This window comes from Eupeodes corollae, chromosome 2 (assembly GCF_945859685.1).
Source record: "Eupeodes corollae chromosome 2, idEupCoro1.1, whole genome shotgun sequence".
In the NCBI taxonomy this organism is placed as follows: Eukaryota; Metazoa; Arthropoda; class Insecta; order Diptera; family Syrphidae; genus Eupeodes; species Eupeodes corollae.
In genome coordinates this window covers 51,174,741-51,188,712 of record NC_079148.1, presented here as the reverse complement: position 1 = coordinate 51,188,712, position 13,972 = coordinate 51,174,741, and the positions used below count along the sequence as shown (strand labels likewise).

The window sequence follows — 13,972 nt, the reverse complement described above, 5'->3', positions numbered from 1 at the left end:
TGTTGTTTTCTGCGTTTACAGCAGAGCCTAGGTAGACGAAGTCCTTGACTACCTCAAAGTTACGTCTGTCGATTGTGACGTTTTGACCAAGACGTCGGTCGGTGTTGTATGTCCTTTCTAGACGACAGCATGTACTTTGTTTTGCCCTCATTAACCGTTAAACCCATTTTTGCCGCCTCTGCCTCAATACTCACAAAAGCCCTATTGACATCACGCTGAATTCTTCCGATTATGTCAACGTCATCAGAAAATATGCCAGTAATTGGACAGACTTTTAAAAGATAGTGCCTCTAGTGTTGACGTGTGAGCTCTGCACAGTTCTTTCAAAAAACCTTTTTTGACATCGAAAGGTTCTGTTATGTCGTTTCCAACCTTTATGGAGCAGCGTGAATTCTCCATGGTCATCCTGCACAAACGGACGAGTTTGGCAGAAGTGGTCCTTCCATATCCTCAGCATTGACTGCGGTTCCACTATGATGTTTCCTATTTCCTCTTTGAAGCATTCGGTTCTAGGTTTGTGTACCTGTGAATTTCGTAAGATCATAATTACCTACTAAAATTTTGAGGCAAATAGCTTCTTCATCGTCTATTATGTACAGAACATCCTCAAATACAACTTCAACTAACATTTTGTATCGTTTTATTTACCAACAAATACAAAAGGCTGAAATCAATTTTTTAAGTTTTTTGAAATTCAACCATTTGTTGAATCAACTGTTCTGTCAGATACCTTTGGATTACTTTTTTGACATCTCAGCTGTTTTTGATCAGCTGTTATTTTACACTTAAAATACTAACAAAAAGGTATCCGGATACCCTAACTGTCCGAGATTGAACGCAGCCAATGTAAATATCAGCCATCTGTCAATGTCAAAAATGACAGTAAACGTTGCTTTGTAGTGAATATGAATAATTTAGAGTTTAAAAACATTTTATGCAAGTTTAAGGTATTTCCGTTTGATGTTTAAAAAAACGAGTTTTTTAAGAGAAATCAATTTATTTTATTCTTCTAAAGAGGAAGGTATGCCATTGACAATTAACAAAAAATATCAATAGCCAATATGACTACGATTGCTGCATCACATCGTTTTCAAGAAATTGTTCATGTACGAAAACTTAGGTCTGGAATTGATTTTGGGGCATTGACATACAGTGTTGTACAAAGAATTAGCACACAAGACTTCAAAAATATATAACAAAAGATATTATGCTTTTTTTATTTACATAATTTTCATTTATTTACATAATTAAATTCATTAACAAAAAATTATTGCCTAATAAAAATATATTAAATGTGGACAATTTTTATTGTCCACATCGAACCCTGAAAATTATGCCCATACCATAACCACCGTGGTGGTCGCCAAACATGACGCTTTCTATCTGATCCGAGTCTATTGAATTTTGACTCGTCACTCCATAAGACAGTTTTTCAAATTGAAAAATGTTTAGTTCCATAGCTTCGAGCAAACTCAAGTCTTGCTTTAATATTTTTCTTTGAGACCAGCGGCTTGTGTTGTGCCACGTATCCAATCAAATCCTTTTCATTTAGCCTTCTGCGTATAGTTCTGCTACTCACTGATATGCCATGGTCTTCCATTACTCTGGTTTGAATTTCTTTTGATGTAAGAAATGGTTTTTTTTTGGCATAAAAAGCAATAATAAGATCATCAGCAGGTGTTGTCTTTTAAGGAGGGGGCTTCTTCTGAATAGGGTTGGTTGTATGATTGATTTCATTATAGTTTATTGCATTGTAAACCAATTTTCTTGATCGTCCCATATCATTAGCGATTTCCTGAATCGTTTTACAGTTATTTTTCATTTGTATAATGGTTTTTCTTAGTTCTGCCGGATACGATTGTTTTCGACCCATCTAACCAATAAATATTATTAAATTATGGCATAAAACACTCAAATCGACTTACTTTTTACTTAAAGATTTCAATTTTCATCAAATAAAAAGTTTTACTTTGATTTAAAAATATATCTTAGAACATGTGCTAATTGTATGACCACTGTAATTTGAATGATACACATTGTTTGAGTTTAGAAATGATAAGAGAATAACTACGTAACGGGATATTTGAAAGAAATAACAGGGTGATACTACCTAGAATTTCAAAATATAAAACTTTTTTAAAATTCTTACTTCTCATTATTATAGAGCATCTTAAACCGAAAAATGCTTTTGTGCTAATTCTTTGTTCAACACTGTAGATCTTATCTTTTAGGTGGCTTCAAAAAAAGTCTAAAAGTGTAAAATCACAATATTCCGGTAGCGAAATTTAAACACCTTTTCGATAGATAAAAATGTCAGTAAATTTTTCTTGAAATATTGTAATTGTTTTGTTGCTTGTGTGGTACGTAAAGCAGTCTTGTTGAGAATTAACTTCCACACAAAATTCTTCTTAGTCTGGGCATACAAAATTATTAGTAACAATTGGTGAACTAGTTATCTGTTGGTTTAGCTCACCGAAGGCTGGAACAGTTCTTTAAATCATTTTAGAGAAAGCATTTAAAAGAGTTTGGCGTAAGGCTCTCTTATCGACATTGCATGCCTTCGGATTTGACGAATTCCGTCTTTGCTGGATTAGAAATCACATGTTAATAGATCAACACAAGTGGTATTGTATGGAGGATTGAAGTCTGAGAAACATAAAATAAATGTTTTACTGGGTCTCTGACAGTCTTTCTTATTTTTATTATTGATTTCCTATCTGAAACTACTTATCCACTTAACTGATTAACTGTCTTCGGGTGTAGATCTTCACTGGCTTATTAAATTTTAGAATGGACAGGATCAAATTCAGCAGAATTTAATTGGTCGAAAACTTAATCCTGCCTACTATTGTTAGTACTCTTGTCACTTTCCATGAGTGTCACTTACATATATCAGTTACGTCGATTGAACACTGTCGTAAATTTTCTTGTCTCATCCTTTTTTACCGTTATTTTAATGGGTTATGCTCTATTGAAGTAGCCTGTAGTATTCCTCCCCTCAAGAAAAAAAGATGAAATCACACCTTATCTTAAAAACAGCATTAAATAATGACATGTTCAGAATGAATAGACTTCCCAACACTCACTCTTGGAATTTTAAGGTGACAGCTGCCAAAACAGCAGGCTTTTCAAAATAAAACTGTCTCTCTAAAAACCGAATTGACAAAACAAATTAGTCCTTTTTTAAACTATTTTGTAAAAATATCTATAAATTCAACGTCACAAATCTGCAAACGTCAAAAACGATAACTTCCGTTTCATAAGAAATGACATGATAAAAACTTGGAAAGAAAATTTGTTGTATGTTTACACTTCGCGACACAGTCATCTTTACTTCATTTAGTCCATTCATTAGTTTTTTTATTTGAAAATGTACTAACTGCATGAATAATAGGAAGACGTATGCATTTTCCTTTTACATACATCTTTAGAGTTCATCACGACATAATTGATATCTATCCCAGATTTCACTTTCTCACAGACTGTAATTAAGAAATTTGATTGAACTCTATTTCAATCCACAACTATAAGTATATAGAAATAAAGACAACGATTTCTTAATGTATATTGCTTATTCTTCTTGTTTCATCTTCCATCATCTTGATTGCAAATATCCGCACACAGAACAATAATTAATCTTAATTCTTAAATAAGCATCATATACTAAATCCCACGGAATTTGATTCAGGTCACTTTATAGTTCATTGTTCTTATATGTAAATTTTGTTTTAAGTAAAAGTAAAGCAATACTCAACTTAACCACTCCCTTTGAACGCAACATGCCAGAGAAGACAATTAGAAACAATCTATTTAGAACGAGCTTCATCTTTAGCATCGTCTTTCTCACCCTCTCTCCCTTTTTTCTCCCTTTCTCTATCTCTCTCTTTGTTTCTCTGTGGAATGAATCACAAATTATAAAAAAATTATGTCGCTGGACGCTGCCATTAGAAGAATTTATTGTTGCTTTTATAATCAATCCTAGGATCGTCGGAGTACAGTGAGTGATGATGATGAATAGTTACTCGTACTTTTAAATCAATTATTATCACTTACATAATTAAAACGACTAAACTAAAAAAGGGTAAATTTGTAAAATGACTCAGTTCTGCTGTTCAAGCGGATCGAACATTCTCTTGTTCGTTTTGATTAAATGCATGTGGTAAAATTAAGGGCAGATCGATTTGATAGGAATCTTTAATTGAAGTGCTCCATTTTCGTGTAAAATACACAAATGAAAAATGTTGGAAATTGCACATTCTGTTCTCTTTTACGTTTCGCTTCGACTGGTCTTTTGTTACCGTCAATGTTGAAAACTATTAAAATTTTCTTATTCTGTTCGTTTTACATTTGTATAACAACCCTGTGTTTTTTTAATTTACTTTTAGATACCGATGGATTAAAAACGGCAAACAATTCGAATGGCAAAGTTATGACGATCGAATGCTACAACAGCCAGGTCGTGGTACAATCGTTATCACTGCACCGAAAGATGAAGATATGGGACAGTATCAGTGTTTTGCTGAGAACGAATTCGGAACAGCCACCTCGAACTCGGTATTTGTACGAAAAGCCGATTTAAATGCTTTCAAAGATGAGCCCGTTAAGACAACAGTAGCAAACGAAGGTGAACCCTTCTCATTGCAGTGTCAACCTCCAGATGGTTGGCCAAAGCCCACAGTCAATTGGTTAATACAACAGTCTGATGGTTCGATTAAAAGTATCAACAACTCGCGCATGACCCTGGATCCCGAGGGTACTCTATGGTTTTCGAATGTGACGCGTGAAGATGCTTCCGATGATTTCTTCTATGCCTGTTCGGCGACATCGGTATTCCGAAGCGAATACAAGGTCGGCAACCGGGTGTTGTTGGACGTAAAGCAGACCGGAATTAGTTCATCGCAAAACAAACACGAACCTGTGAGGCAGTATGTTTCTCGAAAGGATGAGATAGCAACGCGTGGGAAAAAGCTCGAAATGTATTGTATATTTGGCGGGACGCCCCTCCCGCAAACGGTGTGGAAGAAAAACGGTGCGCCTATATTCTGGAGCGATCGAATATCGCAGGGTCATTACGGCAAGTCACTGGTAATAAGGCATGTAGCATTTGAAGATGCTGGTTCATACACCTGCGACGTATCAAACGGAGTTGGAAACGCTCAATCTTATTCGATTAACTTGAAGGTCTTGGCTACTCCATACTTTACAGTGGAACCAGAGATCCAGAATGCGGCCGAAGAGGAAACAGTTGAGTTTAGGTGTGAAGCGGCAGGTAATCCAGAGCCAAGCATATTTTGGATTCACAATGGTAAACCGATCTCACAGGCTCCACCAAATCCCCGTAGAACCGTTGAAAATAACAGAATTGTAATCCGTGATCTTGTGAAGGGTGATACCGGAAACTACGGTTGTAACGCAACCAACTCATGGGGATATGTGTACAAAGATGTCTACGTCAACGTTCTTGCTTTGCCCCCAGAGATCAATGAAGCACCACGAAAGGAAGCGACTGTTGATGGAAAGAACGTTACGATGAGATGTCGGGTATTTGGTGCCCCTAAACCCAAGGTCAAGTGGATGCGCAATGGACTAGAATTGACTGGAGGTCGGTACGTAATTCAGCCTTCTGGTGATCTGCATATATCTCAGATTAGTTTCGGTGATGCCGGTCCATACACATGTCATGCAGCTAACAAGTTTGGAAGCAAATCAGCAAATGGAAGTTTGATTGTGAAGGAACACACCCGAATCACTCAAGAACCACAGAACTATGAAGTCGCAGCAGGACAATCAGCCACTTTCCGGTGTAATGAGGCTCACGACGACACGCTTACTCTAGAAATCGAATGGTGGAAAGATGGCCAGCCCATTGATTTCGAGAACCAAGTTCGATTTGTAAAAACCTCTGACAACTCTTTGACCATCTCCAAGACTATGGAACTTGACTCCGGTGAATACACCTGTGTGGCGCGAACCGAACTTGATGAGGCCAGTGCTAGAGCAAACTTAATCGTTCAAGATGTTCCTAATCCTCCTATTCTTGTGGGAATTGTGTGTAAGGCCAGAGAAGCTGAAATAAACTGGCAACCACAGGGAGACAATCGTTCGCCAATTCTACACTACACCATCCAATACAATACGTCCTTCACTCCACAGACATGGGATGCAGCTTTCGAGAAGGTCCCTTCAACCGACTTCAGCTACTCAATTCCAATGACACCATGGGCCAACTATACCTTCCGAGTCATCGCTTTCAATAAAATCGGACCTTCTACGCCATCTGAACACAGTGATTCTTGTACCACTCAACCAGATGTCCCCTACAAAAATCCCGACAATGTTGAAGGCCAAGGAACCGAGCCAAATAACTTGGTGATCAGTTGGACACCAATGCCTGAAATCGAGCACAATGCACCTAACTTCCAATACCGAGTTTCTTGGAAGAGAGACATTCCGGCTGCAAGCTGGGAAAACAAAGACATTTTCGACTGGCGCGAAAAGAGTTTGGTGGTTAATGACCAACCGACATTTGTTAAATATCTTATTAAGGTAGTTGCGATCAATCAAAAGGGTGAATCCAATGTTGCTGCTGTAGAAGTCACAGGATATTCGGGTGAAGATAGACCATTGGAAGCACCAACGAATTTCTCAATGATTCAGGTCACTAGTAGTACATCGGCTATTCTAAGTTGGAATCCAGTGAGTCCCGAATCAATTCGAGGTCACTTCAAGGGCTACAAGATCCAAACGTGGACTGATGATGAGGGTGAGGAATCACTGCAGGAAATCCATGTTAAGGGCGATTCCAATCAAGCGTTAGTTACGCAGTTTAAACCAGATTCAAAGAACTTCGCTCGAGTTTTAGCATACAATTCCCGCTTCAATGGTCCTCCGAGTGCAGTTATTGATTTTAATACACCCGAAGGTGTTCCATCGCCAATAGAGAGTCTCGAAGCTTATCCTCTCGGTTCGTCCGCTTTCTTGTTGTCATGGAAGAAACCACTGAATCCTAATGGCAAATTAACTGGCTACAGAATTTACTATGAAGACTTTAAGGGCAGCAACTATATGGGTGAACGACAAGAACGAGATCCACATATTAATGATCCACGAATTACGAGGGCGAAATTAGCAGGGCTCAAGCCAAATACCAAGTACAGGATTTCTATTGCTGCCACAACCAAGATGGGAGAAGGAAAAGAGTAAGATTGGTGGATTTGTTTAAAAAAACATGAAACTAAAACTAAACTTTGTTTTGTTTTTAGAAATTACATTGAAAAGAGAACACTAGCTGGAGGTTTCCTGGAACCAGCTGTTCCAAACTTTAACTGGGAACAATTGCCATCAGACAATGGATACGCTAAATTCAAAATTAACTGGCAACCATCAGTAGATGGTGGTCATCCAGGATCACATTTCTTCACGAAATACAGGTATGTCATAGATAAAGGTTATAGAACTCACGGTCCCCTAATAAAAATTATATTTTTCTCCTTCAGGATTAAGGGAGAAAATGAATGGCTTCAAACTAAAGAGGAACTCAAGAACGACTACCAAACAGTTAGTGGTCTAGATCCAGACACAGTATACGAATTCCGAGTAGTTTCTGTCGATGGCCATTTCATGAAAGAAAGTGAATCCAAACAAATCGACACAAATGGCATCGATGGACCAATTGTGGTGCCTAACCAGAATGTTGCCAATACTGGTTGGTTTATCGGAATGATGCTGGCATTGGCCATTATCATTCTGCTATTCATAATCATTTGCATCATTCGAAGAAATCGTGGTGGAAAGTACGATGTCCATGACCGGGAATTGGCCAATGGACGTCGTGATTATCCCGATGAAGGCGGTTTCCATGAATATTCCCAACCGTAAATATTGTTTATCTGTTAATTATGTGCATTAAACATTATATGCACATGAATAAATTAATAGTTAATAAAATATGTATATTTTGTTTTCTCAAATAGCTTGGATAACAAGAGTGCGGGTCGACAATCAGTGAGTTCGGCGAATAAGCCAGGTGTCGAAAGTGACACGGATTCAATGGCTGAGTATGGTGATGGGGATACAGGTGAGTGTTGAAAAAAAACAGCCAATAAATTGAATTCTTGTAAAGTGCACACAAAACATTCGTGTTTTTTATTATAATATTATAATATTTTGTCATCAACAACAACAACAAAAAACTATATAAATATACCTATTTTTATGTTTGGTTATGTGTTATGGAAATGAGGTCGCAAAATTCAAAGTCCAGTCAAAAATTAATGCACAGTGACACAGGTAAATGTTATTTTAATTGCTTATTCGATTCGCTGCAATAATTTAAGTAAAATATGCTATCGTGTGGTGTATTTGAATACATAATAAATCTTGATCCGGTTGTAATTTTTTCACTTGTTTCTAATATTGTTCCTAATAAATACAAATATACATAATATATAAAGCTAACCTACAATACCATACAATTATAAAGGTCTATTTCAACTTTGTACTATGATATAAGGTAGACTACATGTATTTTGGACATTAAAATACATTACATATCCATTGAAAATAAGAAGAATCTTTTTTTAATGACCATTTATCAGTTTAACTTTGTTTTGTGTGGTGTTTGAAATTTATATGAATTAAAATATTTTGTGCATTCATTCCAAGTTGATAAACCTCATACTAACCAACGCTTTGCTTAACTTGGAATTATCAATGCTTTCAGGATAAATAGGATTTTTAACTCTTATTTACATTAATATTTATGTATTCAAATCTGATAGCGTTTCTAACCAATTTAGATTTAATTTAAATTTCAACGAAAATATGTTTTGAAGAAATGAAAGTTATAGTTTATAAAGGTTCATTGGGCAAGTTCAGACGACATAATTAACTTGAAAGTAAGGCAAGTTTCTGGTATTTGTTAATCAAGAAAAATGCCACTTATGTCAAATTGACAGCTTCAATTAACTGCAAGCTGAGCTTTATTACTTCGTGATTAATTTATTTTTTGCATAATTACATTTAATTTTTTTAAAATTACATTTAATTTTTTTAAAATTAAATGTAAGATTTGAAATATAAAATAAAAGTTGATAAGGACTTGTAGCTTGCCTGAGAAGTTTGTTGTATAGAATTATGCTCTTGGTAGATTTTGCACGATCTACTAAAAGTAGAGGTTACTTACTTACTTAAGGTGGCGCTACAGTACGGGGCGGACCTGGGCCTCAAGCAACATGCGTCTCCAGCCAGCTCGGTCCCTAGGTAGCTGAATATATCTCCAGTTTCGCACGCCAAGTTGGTTGAGGTCCTCTCCCACCTGGGTGCGCCGCCTGAGTCGCGGTCTTCCTCTACTGCGCCGTTCCTCGGGATTGGATTCGAAGACCTTCCGGGCTGGAGCGTTGATGTTCATCCGCTCTACATGACCTAGCTATCTAAGCCGTTAGACTTTAATTCTGCTAACTAGGTCAGTGTCAGTACCCGTAGCATGATGGTTAGTGCGTTGGACTGTCATGCAAGAGGTCTTGGGTTCAATCCCTGCCTGTGCCACCATAATTTAAAAAAATAATTTTCGCGGGTACTGCCTCTTGCGAGGAATTGACAATTCCTTCAAGAGTAATTCTTGTCATGAAAAAGTGCTTTCTCAAACTAGCCGTTCGGATTCGGCCTTAAATTGTAGGTCCCTTCCATTCCTGACAACAGTACTCGCACACAGGAATGGTTGAGAGTTGTAAGTCACTAGGCCCTGGTTCACAATGGACTGTTGCGCCACCCCATTTGATTTGATTTTGAACTAGGTCAGTGTCGCTGTACAGCCCGTACAGTTCGTCGCTAAATCTTCTCCTCCATTCTCCATCTATGCGTACGGGACCAAAGATCACCCGAAGAATTTTTCTCTCGAAGCATCCTAAGACGCTCTCATCTTTCTTCGACAGGGTCCAGGCCTCAGCGCCATAAATGAGAACCGGGATGATGAGTGTCTTATAGATGGTGATTTTACATGCTCGAGAGAGGACTTTACTTCTCAATTGCCTTCTAAGTCCAAAGAAGCAGCGATTTGCAAGAGTTATTCTTCGTTTGATTTCAGCGCTGGTTTCGTTGTCTGTATTAATAGCGGTGCCTAGGTAGACAAAGTCCTTAACTACCTCAAAGTTATAGCTGTCCATGGTGACGTTTTGTCCAAGACGTCGTCGTTCAGTGTCCTTTTTTGATGACAGCATATACTTGGTCTTGCCCTCATTGACCACTAAACCCATCTTCTTCGCTTCCGTCGCAATGCTCAAAAACGCTCCACTGACATCACGCTTTGATTTTCCAATTATGTCAATATCATCTGCGTATCCGAGTAATTAGATGGACCTTTGGAAGATTGTGCCTCTTGTTTTGCACAATTCTTTCCAGAACAATGTTGAAGAAGTCGCATGACAGTGCGTCGCCTTGTCTAAAACCTTTTTTGACATCAAGTGCATCGGTAAGATCTTTTCCGACCTTGATAGAGCAGCGTGCATTCTCCATCGTCATTCTGCACAAACGGATAAGTTTGACAGGGATGCCAAAACTAGACATTGCTCGATAGAGCTCTTCCCTATAGATGCTGACATACGCGACTTTAAAATCGATAAAGAGATGGTGGGTATCGATTTGAAGCTCCTGGGTTTTTTCCAAGATCTGCCGTAGTGTGAATATTTGGTCGATAGTGGACTTTCCTGGTCTGAAGCCACACTGATAAGAACCTATCAGGTTGTTGCCGAATGGCTTCAGACGTTCACATAATACGGCAGAGAGGATCTTATACGCAATGTTAAGGAGACTGATGCCTCTGTAGTTGGCGCAATTTAGAGGATCTCCTTTCTTATGTATCGGGCATACTATGCTGAGATTCCACTCATCGGGCATGCTTTCTTCCGACCATATTTTGCAGATGAGTTGGTGCATGCTCCCTACCAAGTCATCGCCTGCTGCTTTGAATAGTTCGGCAGCGATGCCGTCAGCTCCAGCAGCTTTGTTTGACTTAAGTTTAGATATAGCTATCTTCACTTCGTCAAGGTCGGGTAGGCGGAATTGTTGATTTGTGTCGCCGAGGTTGAGTGGTTCTATCTCCCTTACAGCGGAATTCGGTTCGTCATCGCCATTATATAATTTGGAGACGTGATCTTTCCATATTCTCAGCATCGACTGCGGTTCTACTACGATGTTCCCCTGATCGTCTTTACAGGCTTCGGTTCGTGGCTGGTACCCTTGGGAGGTTTTTTTTACCGTTTGATAAAATTTACGAACCTCATTCCTGTTGTGACATCCCTCTATCTCCTCGATGGCGCGCTTCTCATGCTCTCTTTTTTTCCATCTAAGAAGCCGGTGTTCCTCTCTCCTCTTCTGCTCGTAGAGCAGTCCTTTTGTGCAGCGCCGTTTTGTATGCCTCTTTTTTGGCTGCGTAAAAAGTAGAGGTTGATGAAGTAAATTTCAGATTTTTGAAGTTTAAAACAGTAGACCAAGGCAACTGGTTAGTTACGTTCAAAGAATACAGTTGACTGCTAATGAAGCCTCTTATGTTGTTTGAACCTGTCCATTAATTACGTTGTTCCTAGTTGTTTGGGCTTTAGTGTGACACCTGTCAAACTCAGCTGTCATTTGAAGTGTCATAATATTATTTAAATGTTTGAATTTATCACAATGGAACGTTAAAATTAATTAAAACTTTATACACTATAGTGCTTCAAACGCACAAATTAGCCGACTACGAGAGCAATCTGTAATTTTTTGATTTTTTTTAAGAGAGTGGGATTGTCAAGAGAGTGGGATTGTAACTGATATCTTAAGAATGCCCCTAGTGCAATTGTTGTTGATAATATGAATTCATCAAAGATTTACTGACTATGGCGCATTTGAAATTACATCTGCATCTTTATAAAAATCAAACTACGCAACAATTGAATTGAAGCCTGCTAAGCATTCACAATGCCGTTGGTACCCTTCTTAAAAGTTTGAACAACACACAATAGAAGCTACAAATGAATGACCCTATACTTTTAAAAGAATCTTTCGGATAAATAAATAGGTGTTCCGTTGAGGACTGGGGTCTAAAGGCGTACAACCATTCCTGTTTGGGAGTCAAGTCAGGGGTGGAGGGGACCAACAGTTTTATGCAGAAACTGAACGACTAATTTGAGAAAGCAATTTTTATGACAAGAATTGCACAGGCACAAGCAAGGATTCGACCCATGACCTCAAAATTAGACTCCTAAAACATGGTTAATTGACTTAACCCAACCGCTTTTTAAGATAGATGACCACTATGATTTTAAATAACTATGACGCTATTTTATTTAACTGTAAGGATGTATTAAGAGAAGTCTATGTTTTTGAAATATCATTATTTTATACAACTTCCTACAGAAGAAAACAAATTCACTTCGATGAGGTCCTAACACACATCAAACTGCTGCGAACGTTAATTATTTAAAATATTTTTATGAATTCAAAACTTAATACTGCATTACTGGTTCTTTGAATAGAAAATATACGATACAAAAAATGCATCGCTTATACAAACTTCGACCTTCATTTAAAACAAATCAAACAAATGTTAAATATTAAACATGTTCGTATTTTATATTATGACGAACTCATTTCCATTAACACAGCCAAAAAAAAATATCTTAGCTTAACCATGTTTTCAGATCTTACAATCTTACATTTTCACTTTCAAGAACAGTTATTCAAGTTATATACATTTTTATTTAATTATTATTAAATTAATTTATTATTTTGTTTTTATTTTATTTATTTTTTGTTTTTATTATTAATTTTTCTATTAGGCATGAACGAAGATGGTTCATTTATTGGCCAATACGGACGAAAAGGACTATGATGATCTTCTTTATCCTGTACTTCATATAAATAATTTGCCCTTATTTTTAAGAACAAAAATAACGAAATACAATATTTTTTTATAAAAAAAAATGAAAAAACAAAACAACAGAGTAGTGTAAGACGAAAAACGTAAAAAAATATCAAAAAAATGTTGTATTTTACATACAAGTGCTTCGAAATTGTTACCTTCTGTTTACTACATTCCGACATTGGATGTCTCGTTTAATATCAACAACAAGTTTTTCTGTTTTATTTTACATTTAGAGGTAGAGTTTACATATCTTTTTGTTTATCTTTTTGTTTTTGTGTTTATATGTTGTAATAATACAAAACTATATTAATTTGGTGGTGGTTCTTGTATTTATGTTTTCTATGTTCATTCGGTGGAAGGTTTTTTCGTTTCACGTATATTTTAAATCATTTTAAATACCGAAGAATTGACTTCGAACTTAGATTCCTTTGACAGAGTCATAGGTTCTGCTCTATGTGGTTTAAACTAGCCCTGGCCAGCCTTTGAACTTTAAATTGAATTTCTAAATCGTGCTATTTTTTTAAAACACATATTTCTAACTTCGCTAGAAAAGTAAAAATTCATGTAATATAAAAATAAACATTGCAATTTTTATTCATAAGTAAATCTTAAACGAATCATTTGCAAACAACAGAATAATTTAAAGAAAATAAGTTGAAAAACTTCACTAAAAACCCTAACAATGTGAAAAATATGATTGAAAGTTTATAATCATCCAGTGTGCAAAAATAGTGAGCAATTGAAAAATCTTATTTTTAAGAATAATAAAAGCTCCTATTGGTTTGAATTGAATAATTTGTAAAAGCTTTCTAAAAACAATTTTATTGTGGAAAAAACTACTCGCTTTTCAGAATTGATTTCGATCGATTTCTAGAACCTATCAGATACATTATTTAAACAATGTACTTAATCATTTACTTTCTTTTTCTGTTTGTTTATTATGTATGTTATTTTAACTTTAGGTTATCAATAAAGATGACAAATAGATTCAAGAATTGGAATCTTTACTAAATTACTAACTTTCATCGAAACTAATATTATCTAAAATTACTTCTTCAAGCTGTTTTCAGTTCA

General features: G+C 36.6%; 1 protein-coding gene across 5 annotated transcripts in view; it reads left to right on the top strand.

Moving 5' to 3' along the window:
- LOC129947505 (neuroglian-like) overlaps nucleotides 1-13,972 on the top strand; it is a 170,438-nt gene that overhangs the window by 151,261 nt on the left and 5,205 nt on the right. For 2 of the 5 annotated variants that reach the window (XM_056058091.1, XM_056058092.1), the window contains exons 5-8: nucleotides 4,386-7,199; nucleotides 7,263-7,430; nucleotides 7,497-7,874; nucleotides 7,974-8,077. In XM_056058091.1, coding sequence (XP_055914066.1) covers nucleotides 4,386-7,199; nucleotides 7,263-7,430; nucleotides 7,497-7,874; nucleotides 7,974-8,077 — 3,464 coding nt within the window. Of the gene's footprint in view, nucleotides 1-4,385; nucleotides 7,200-7,262; nucleotides 7,431-7,496; nucleotides 7,875-7,973; nucleotides 8,078-8,242; nucleotides 8,290-12,812; nucleotides 13,134-13,972 lie in introns of all 5 variants that reach the window. The other 3 variants (XR_008781725.1, XR_008781724.1, XM_056058093.1) reach the window with 3 other exon arrangements.